At 51.1% G+C, this 9876-nt stretch overlaps 1 protein-coding gene across 1 annotated transcript; it reads left to right on the top strand.

The window, feature by feature from the left end:
- Positions 1 to 277: 277 nt before the first annotated feature.
- Positions 278 to 1311, top strand: LOC118595018 (interferon-induced transmembrane protein 3). The gene is made up of 2 exons (XM_036205284.1): positions 278 to 602; positions 1005 to 1311. The coding sequence occupies exons 1-2, from the start codon at positions 354 to 356 to the stop codon at positions 1167 to 1169; spliced, it is 414 nt and encodes a 137-aa protein (XP_036061177.1). The 5' UTR covers positions 278 to 353; the 3' UTR covers positions 1170 to 1311.
- Positions 1312 to 9876: the final 8565 nt, after the last annotated feature.

The following is a 9876-nucleotide window of genomic DNA, read 5'->3' as shown; positions in this document are numbered from 1 at the left end:
GGCCTGGCTGGGACCTTTGTCAGGGACAGTGAGGTTCTGCAGCTGTTAGCCTGAGTTTGGTAGACTCCAGGACCCCTCACTCATCATCAACAGTGAAGCTTGGGCCCTGGGACAAGTCCTGACTTGGGTTCCTGGGCAGGAAGCTCCCCTGATTCACAGTCCTTCCTGACATCCTGCCCTGGAGTAATTTGATCCACAGGACTTTTAGGGCCACGCCCCTCAGGACTCAGCCAATTCTCATTAAGCTAAAATTCAGGAAAAGGAAACTTCTGAGAAACCGAAACTGCTGGAGAAAGGGCGGACCTACAGAGCGCTTCATCCCCTACCCCTCACTGCTGGTTTTGCTCCGCACCATGAACCACACTTCTCAAGCCTTTGTGACTGCTGCCAATGGGGGACATCCCCCGAACTATGAAAGAATCAAGGAAGAATATGAGGTGGCTGAGCTGGGGGCACCCCATGGCTCAACTTCTGTCAGAACCACCGTGATCAACATGCCCAGAGAGGTCGCTGTGCCTGACCATGTGGTATGGTCCCTCTTCAACGCACTCTTCCTGAACTTCTGCTGCCTGGGTTTTATTGCCTATGCCTACTCTGTGAAGGTGAGTGTGGAGGATGTGGGAGTCATAGTGTAAGCAGGTGTGTGGGAGCCTGAAGCACATCTACCCAGATGGCACCTAGGGGTGTGTGTGTGTGGCGGGGGGAGGGGGGCTGCCTGGGGACCTGGCATCAGACTGTCCCAACCCGGTCTAGAGGAATACCTAGAGTGCCCCTTCACCTTGCACACTGGGGTGCTAGCCTGTGTGGAAAATGCCCTGGAGATTCATGGGGAACAACACTTCATGGTGAGTAAGCAGCAAGTCCTAGGTCTCCTGCATAGTCAGCCTACATAAAACGTTCCTGACTGAAGTGGGAGAGGTGCGGTCCACAGGGAGTATGACAAGGAAACTGTCAGGGCATTTGCCTATCAGCTCCAGGGCCACTGACGATCTGCTCTGCTCCAGTCCAGGGACAGGAAGATGGTGGGCGACGTGACTGGAGCCCAGGCCTACGCCTCCACTGCCAAGTGCCTCAACATCAGCGCCCTGGTCCTCAGCATCCTCACGGTTGTTATTACCGTCGTGGCTGTCCTCTGCATTGTTTTTTCTGCTAGTCGCCTTTACACTTAACAGAGGATTCTGGCTTTCGGTCCTGACATGTACTCCACCATCCAAAGCTGTCTCTTCTCCCTGGCCCCTTTACCCCTTGCCATATACAGATGTAACACATACCTGTCCATAGTGGATTCAATAAAGTGCACATGGTAACCACTGTGCTTTGACTGGTCCTATTCAACTTACCAACCTTGATCTTCCTCTCTCTGAGGTGGGCAGGTTGGTTATTCTCAAGTTGGCAGGTATCCGGCCTACTGCTGTGGACATTTGCTGGCCAAAGTCCTGGGTGGTATCTGCCTGCTCTAGGCAGGGAGAACCTGAGCTTCATCCAACCCTGGCTCCATATTTCTATGGCACCCAGTCCAGTTCAGAGGTGGAGGACTACCAGGCCACGGTCCTTTCTTTTCAGAAAACTCTGACCCAGACAAGATGGGTCACGGGTCTCAATGTGGTCCATGGATCCCTGGGCTTACCCTGTCCAGGATTTGCTGGGTGTTGTGGTGGGAGCCTGGTGTCCCCTGCTGGTCCCATGGCAGCGTTGCAGTTTAGTCTACGCCCTGGAACCTGGACTGACCCTAAACAAGGTTCGGACTCATTGCCCTGGCGCCCCCTGCTGGCGTTCTGCAGATACCTGGACCTCCCCCCACCTTTCCCGGTAGGGATGAGTTCCAATCGCGCCCTTCTTTGCCAGGGAATGTAGGACTCACTTCTTGGGTCCCAGTAGCCCTAGTACCCACGTTTCCACTTCACTTAGGGGCACTGGGCTTATGAATCTCCTGGGGGTGGGCGTTGTCTCCCTTGTTGGTGGCTGGGGTCCAACATGCATCCCACAGGAGCCTTTCCAAGGGTACTTATTATTGGGTTCTCAGAGGCAAGCACCTCAAGAGTTGCTGGGTCTTCTCCCTGTGGCTAGGGGACTTCGCCTGACCTGTTCTCCTGCTCCTTGCCTCCTAAACCATTGTAGCGGCCTCTAACGTAGCCACAACATCCAGGCAACACAGTAGGTCTGAAGCACCTTGGGTGCTGGGGGCGCTCGCGCGCGCGCGGGGGGGGGGGGGTTGTTGTAGTGGTCGCTGCCAGGAGTGGGGGTGGTGGTGTCAGTACTCAGTAGAAAGGGGTGGGAACACTTCTGCAAGTTATAAAGGGTTTGGGCTCCTCGTCCAGGATGGCAGAGACCCCATAGCGGATCAGGACCCCAACTTGTCCTCCAGCCCAGACTCTGACAGAGCTGACCTGTCCAGTAGGGAATTTAGCCACCAGGGAGGGAATCACAAGAAGCGGGCCCTTTCGAAAAGGGAAAGTGCCTGGGAAGTGCAGCGCGCCTGTTTACTTCAACCTCACAGGATGTCGGCTCACTGGGAGGGTGTGTGTGTGGAAAGAAAAGTTTGGGAAATGTGGTTTATAGACTAGCTCTGAGACGGGGAAGATGACAAGACTCCTCTGCTGGGGGCCAACCTCCACCCCACCGCACCCCGCAAGCAGGTTTGGTTTCCCAGTAGGCACTGTTATAAAGGGATCTTGTCTTATTGGGGGTCGGCTGAGTACTAACTGGGTACAAAGGAAGAAGGGTAGAGATGGGAAATTAGGAGGACTGGGAAGGGAGGAAGCCCATCCTGGGATCTAGTTTGAGAGTCAAGAAACTTGATAAAGCCAAAATTGCCTACATGACTGTCTTAATACCGTTTTGTTTTGTTTTGTTTTTTAAAGACAGGGTTTCTCTGTGTATCCCTGGCTGTCCTCTGTAGACTGGGCTGGCCTCGAACTTGGATCTGCCTGTCTCTGTCTCCTGAGTGCTGGGATTAAAGGTGTATACCACCATGGCTCCCATCTTGATACTCAACAAATCTAGGACTGTTACACTCAGTCTTGTCCTGTCATGTTTCTTGGTTGTCAAGGGCCAGGCTTTACCGGAATGGAATGGAAGAGCCTAAGTGGGAAGGAACTCCTCAGGCTACTGAGGGCAATGTGGGGCAGTGTCTCCATTACAGCTTCAGCCCTGACAGAACTAAATTGTGAGGGTGGAATTATTCCAGGGCAGGATAACAGGAAGTGCTGATGGTCAAGACTTGACCCACCCCACCCCCTGCTGAGGGAAGGGGTCCTGGAGCTTTTTTGCAGGCCTGGGAGTCTTCCCAACCTAGGTGAAAGAGTTCCAGCACCTCACTGTCCCCGCTGAGAGCCATAGCCAAGCCCCACACAGCCTTTCATGCGCAGAGCGCCTCTGTCTTAGTTGGGGTTTCTGCTGCTGTGATAAACACCATGACCAAAGCAACTTCTGTTTGGAGGAGAGCTGTTCACTGGCTTGCTCCTCATGGCTTTGCTCCTCCCACTTTCTTATACCATCCAGGAGCACCTCCTCAGGGGTGGCAATGCCCACAGTGAGTTGGGCCCTTTCACATCAGTCATTGTCTTAGGGCTACTGTTGCTATGATGATACACCAAGACCTAAGCAACATAGAGAGGAGTGCGTTAGACTTACACTTCACATCACCATCCACCATTGAAGGAAGTCAGGACAGGAACTCAAGCAGGGCAGGAACCTTGAGAAAGGAGCTGATGCAGAGGCCATGGAGAGATGCTGCTTACTGGCTTGCTCCGTCTGCTTTCTTATAGAACCCTGGACCACCAGTCCAAGGATGACACCACCCACAATGGGGTGGGCTCTTCCCCATCAATGACTAATTTAAAAAATGTAAGAAGATCCTCACAGTTGGATCTTAGGCAGGCATTTTCTCAATTGAGGCCCCCTCCTTTCAGATGACTCTAGCTTGTGTCAAGTGGACATAAACTAGCCAGGACAGTCATCAATCAAGAACACGGCCCTGGGTTCGGTCCTCAGCTCTAGTAAAAACAAAAGCAGGATGAGTGAGCCACAGAAGCAAGCAGTGTTCCTCTGTGTTCTCTGCTTCTGATCCTGCCGTGGCTTCCCTTGATGATGGTGTAACCTGTGAGCCAAATAAACCCTTTCCTCCCTGTGGTGGTTTGAATGAGAATCTCCCCTCCCCCACAGGCTCACATGTTTGAACACTTGGTCTCCAGTGGGTGGAACTGTTTGTGAAGGACTGGGAGGTGTGGCCTTGCTGGAGGAGATGTGTTACTGGGGGATGGGGTGGTCCTTGAGGTGTCAAAGCCCACATCGTATTCTCATTCTCCCCACCCCTCTGCCTCATGCTTGTGGGTTGTGATATGAGCCCCCAACCACTGCTCCAGCACCATGCCTGCTTGACTGCTGCCATGTCCCTGCCGTGATGGTCATGGACTCTAGCCATCTGGAACTGTGAGCCCCAAATTAAACGCTTTCTTTTTATAAGTTGCCTTGGTCATAGAGTCTTATCCCAGCAATAAAAAAATAACTAAGACACTTCCCAAGTTTCTTTTGGTCATGTTTACCTCAACAACAGAAAAACCAGACTAGGACACCCACCCCTACCCCCTCATCCCCCACCCCCATCTCCCCTACCCCCGCTGACACACACAGACACACAGACACACAGACAGACAGACAGACACACACACCCACACACCACATACACACACACACACACACACACACACCACATACACACACACACACAACACACACCACATACACACACACACACACACACACACACACACACACACACACACACACACAGGTGAAGCCTGTAGAAGAATGGTCACACAGGGAACTCACGTCTTTCCTGGCAGAAGCAATGAGGGAACTGAGTGACTGTAGAATCAAAGTTCCTCTGTGGTGAAGGACACAACAAATGGCTTGTCACGTTAACCTACCCAGTAACTTCCTGTGGACCCAGTATCCCAGTTTCACTGCATGGCAGGATGGATGAAGGAGAGGTTGGGAGAACATGACTGGTCTCCAGATGTACCACCCTAACCACCAGAGTCCCCAGAGTGGGATTTTCTATGTTTCCTGGCTTCTGCCTGAGCACTGTCCCAACTTCCAACCCAGGGGTGACATCCTGGAGGGGTTTGTTCTGAAATCCTTAGGGTGGAAGGTGGAGACATAGAAAGAATCCAAATTGTTTTGATGCTGTTTTCTTGGCATCTGCTAGAGTCCGTCCTGTCCAAGCCTTGAAGGATCCTTCATACACCTTGATTAAGACAACTTAGAGAAAGAAAATTTTACGGACTGGACAGATGGCTCAGTGTTGTTTGTTTTTGTTCTTTTTCAGGGGCCCGCTACCCAGCTCCCAAGGAAATTCACATACGGAGGCTTATTCTTAATTGTGAATGCCCGGCCTTAGCTTGGCTTAGTTTCTAGCCAGCTTTCCTTAACTTTGATGCCTACCTTTTGCTTCTGGATTTTTCCTGTGTTCTGATTTCTGTACATCTTACTCCATGGCTTGTTGGTTGTATAGCTGGGTGTCTGGCTCTGGTGTCCTCCTCCTTCTCTGGCTGCTAGATCTCTCCCTCCAGATTTCTCCCTCCAAATATTCTCTCCTTCTGCCAGCCCCACCCATCCTTTCTCCTGCCTTGCTATTGGCCAGTTCTTTATTAGACCCTCAGGTGTTTTAGACAGGCACAGTAACACAGCTTCACAGAGTTAAACAAATGCAACATGAACAAAAGTAACACACCTTAACATATTCGACTACAGCTCAGGGGTTAAGAGCACTGGCTGTTCTTCCAGAGTTCAATCACACTGTAGCTTTACAACCATCTGTAATGAGATCTGATGCCCTCTTCTGGCCTGCAGGGATACATGCAGGCAGAACACTGTACACATAATAAAAAAATACATCTTTAAGAAAGAAAGTAGAATTTATTTGGCTTATGGTTCCAGAGGGTTAAGAGCATTCCAGAGTCTATTATCATAGGAAAGTGTGGCAGCAAGCTGCAGACATTTTGGCTGAAGCAGAAGCTGAAAGTACACATCTCAATCCGCAACAGGAAACAGAGAGAGACAACTGGGATGCATGTGGCTTTTGGGACCTCAAAGCTTGCTCCCAGTGCCATACTTCCTCTAACAAGGCCACATCTCTTAAGCCTCCCTGTCAGCCACCAACTGGGGATCAATTATTCAAAAGTTTGAGACTATGGGGGATATCTCATTTATACTACAGGAGCATAACTTCCTGTGACCTAGGAGGCTTGACTCTGCTTGTCTCAACAGAGAGAGAGAGAGAGAGAGAGAGCGAGCTTTTAAATGTTGGCAGCCTGTCTCTTCAGATGACACCACACATATGACCCACGAGATGGGGCTAAATAACCTCTCTGCTTTATAAAAGACTTTTGTCCCCTCTGAGGTACAGGGTGTGGTGCCTCCTCTGGAATTTGGATTGGGTTTATTGACTGTTACCATTCCTTCATAGTAGGAGAGGGTGGGGAGGGCTACTGGACCCTTACCTGAGAGTCCAGCCACTAGCTCTTGCCCCCTCCCCCCATGATTCTACCATTGTGGTACATGGTCTTCAGGGTCTCAGGAGGTGGAAGACTACACGGAGGGTGAGCAGTTAATTGAGGGGCATTCCACTTCTGCAGCCAGGGGGTCGTTGCAGGGGAGACTTTTTTGTGGAATGGCTGCTTTGGAATAACCCATGCTCTTGTAAGTCATTTCTTACCTATGCTCTGTAAATAATCAACAGTAAATTCATTGGTTCCCCAAATTAGATTTTGGTGGAACTGTGCTTTGATTGGTCACTGAAGCCCGATAAGGAGGGGATAGACGTTTGTTTATGTCTCCCAGGGAGAAAGTTCTTGCAGCGAGTGTCTTCAGTAACACAGTTGTTACTCACAGACCAGTAGACACATCATACTCTGTAGATCCCATTGCCATCACAGCACTTGGAACTACGGGATCACACACACACACACACACACACACACACACACACACACACACACACACACCAGATGTTAGCAATGAGCACTCGAGGGTGAGCACAGACAGCCATGTGTCCCTTTTATAGCTTTGGGGACAGGGACTGAACTCAAGGTCTCTGGGCTCACAGAATCCCAGCAGGTCACTGCAAAGCTACGCAACAGGCCCCTTCATGGCCACATACACCCCTGCGGTGAGGCCTACCCTTTTTAGGACGGAAGCATTCTGAAAAAGCAACTTCAGGGAAGTCTTTCTTTGACCCCAAGCTGTGCAGAGTACAAACCACCTCCTTGAAGACCAAGTCAAGGAAGGTACAGTTTTTGTTTGTTTGTTTTTATTTTTTGGTTTTCTGAGACAAGGTTTCTCTGTGTAGCCCTGGCTGTCCTGGAACTCACTCTGTAGACCAGGCTGGCCTTGAACTCACAGAGATCTGCCTCTTCTGCCTCCCAAGCATTGGGATTAAAGACATGTGTACTTGGCAAGGAAGGTACACTTAAGGTCAGCCACCTGAGTCCATGTTCTGATAGTGGTTGTTAGCTCTATGCCTTCTTTTCTTCTTCTTCTAACCCCCTCCTCCTCCCTGTCTCCCCCTCCTCCTCCCTGTCTCCCCCTCCTCCTCCTGTCTCCCCCCTCCTGTCTCCCCCCTCCTCCTCCCTGTCTCCTCCTCCTCCTCCCTGTCTCCCCCTCCTCCTCCCTGTCTCCCCCCTCCTCCTCCCTGTCTCCCCCCTCCTCCTCCCTGTCTCCCCCTCCTCCTGTCTCCCCCTCCTCCTCCCTGCCTCCCCCTCCTTCTCTGTCTCCCCCCTCCTCCTCCCTGTCTCCCCCTCCTCCTCCCTGTCTCCCCCTCCTCCTCCCTGCCTCCCCCTCCTCCTCCTGTCTCCCCCTCCTCCTCCCTGTCTCCCCCTCCTCCTCCCTGTCTCCCCCTCCTCCTCCCTGTCTCCCCCTCCTCCTGTCTCCCCCTCCTCCTCCCTGCCTCCCCCTCCTTCTCTGTCTCCCCCCTCCTCCTCCCTGTCTCCCCCTCCTCCTCCCTGTCTCCCCCTCCTCCTCCCTGTTTCCCCCTCCTCCTCCTGTCTCCCCCTCCTCCTCCCTGTCTCCCCCCTCCTCCTCCCTGCCTCCCCCTCCTCCTCCCTGCCTCTCCAATTCCTTCTCTTGTATGGAAATATGGTCTCACTATGTTCATTATAGAGAAACATTTTGTTCCAAACTATAACATACAATGATTTGATATAGACTCGTTCAAGGCTAAAGATGTTCACTAACTACCATGACCAGAAACATCAGGCCATGAAGAGTGAGGAGATGCTGCTGCTGGGTAGACAAGAGGTTGGATTTGGGAGAACCAAGGAAAATGGCAGCTAAGTCTTGGTAGTTGTGCTTCCCATTGGTCAGATGGCCTTTTATTGTTAAGCATCTTTGATGCATGCTGCTGCTGTATCAGGAGCTAGGTCTCCAGAACACTTTCTCTTCACACATGGGTGTGCCCCCTCCAAAGATTCAGGCCTCACTGTAGTATCACTTTTGTTGTGGTTTTGATCCCTTCCCTGTGGGCTTTTCTGAAGGTCATGAGGGCACTTGTCTTCACTGTCTCCTGTAGCTTGGAAAAGCTCTACCTGTCTCTTGCTTCTTCTTACATTTTGCCTGTCTTGGAAATGTACCAAGCGTCTCTCTTCTGGTTGCTCTCCCTGCTGCAGGGCCCCCCGTTCTTTCGTCATGTCACCCCGCGAACCTCCTCTCTTACCACTTCCCTTCCTCTGTGGTTGTTTATGACCCTGGGTAATCTCTGCTGTCACCCAGCAAAGCCATTTCACTTCTTCCTTTGATTGATGGGGAGGGGCTGAGGATGGCCAGTGCCTGCCTCTCTTGTTGGCTTCCCCCTTTTGCCTTGAATCTCTGTGGGACTGAGTTCTCTCAAGCATGACCGAGAGGGAAAACTTCCAATGGTTAAGGAAATTTGATGACATCCCATTCTGCCTTGCTTGCTGTACTCGTCCCTAGTGATGCTGACAAGGCCATAGAGCTTGTCATTTTCTATTGCAACAGGACTCAGGATAACATATGTGTTGCAATATCTCTTGTTCTCCTGCGGCGCAAAGAGATCACCTTTCTGTCATTTGACATTTGTTCTGCTTCTGGGTGACTTCAGCCCCAGATGGAATAGATTTACCTCATCCCATTTTACCTTTCACAATCCAACATTTGAGTTCCAGAAAATGCAAAGCCTGCAGCGCCGTTTGTCATATGTAGATTCCTATCAGATCTAGTAGGATGAATTTATGTGGGGGGCATGCATGTGTATGTATATGTATGCATGTGTATGGGCACATGTGTTCTGGTGTACATTCACATGTGTACATGCATGTGGTGGTCAGAGGTTGACATGGAGTGGTTTCCTCTATAGCTTTCCACCTTATTTATTGAGGCAGGGTCTCTTGTTTGAACTCAGCTCATTGATTTGGTTCGTTTAGCTAAGCCATCTTGGTCCAGGATCCCCCATATATGCCTCCCAAGTGTTGTCATTACAGGGAGGTTGTTATACCCACCCAGCATTTCCAAAGCCAAACTCGGTTCCTCAGGCTCGAGCAGCAAGCACTTTGTCCTGGAGGCATCTTCCCAGTCCCCGACATATCTTTCTAAGGCCTTTCTCTGCAAGGATGCAAAAGTGATTCAGAGAGAACGTAGTTTCAGGAATGTGGCCAGCCAGTTACATTGAGTTCCTGGGATGGCTAAGGGACATCACCTTTCTTTCTGTTGTTTTATTTTTGGCACAGTGGCTAGGTCTTAATCTACAGCTATTTCAGCCAGCTATTGCGACCCGAAGTTACCCGCCTGCTTCTCTGGCAGTGGCCAGGCTGCTCAGGCCTCAGCCTGGCAGGGACCCTGCTCCTGTAGCTTTTAACTACA

This window comes from Onychomys torridus, chromosome 1, assembly GCF_903995425.1.
Source record: "Onychomys torridus chromosome 1, mOncTor1.1, whole genome shotgun sequence".
In the NCBI taxonomy this organism is placed as follows: Eukaryota; Metazoa; Chordata; class Mammalia; order Rodentia; family Cricetidae; genus Onychomys; species Onychomys torridus.
This window is presented reverse-complemented; position numbering and strand designations above follow the sequence as displayed.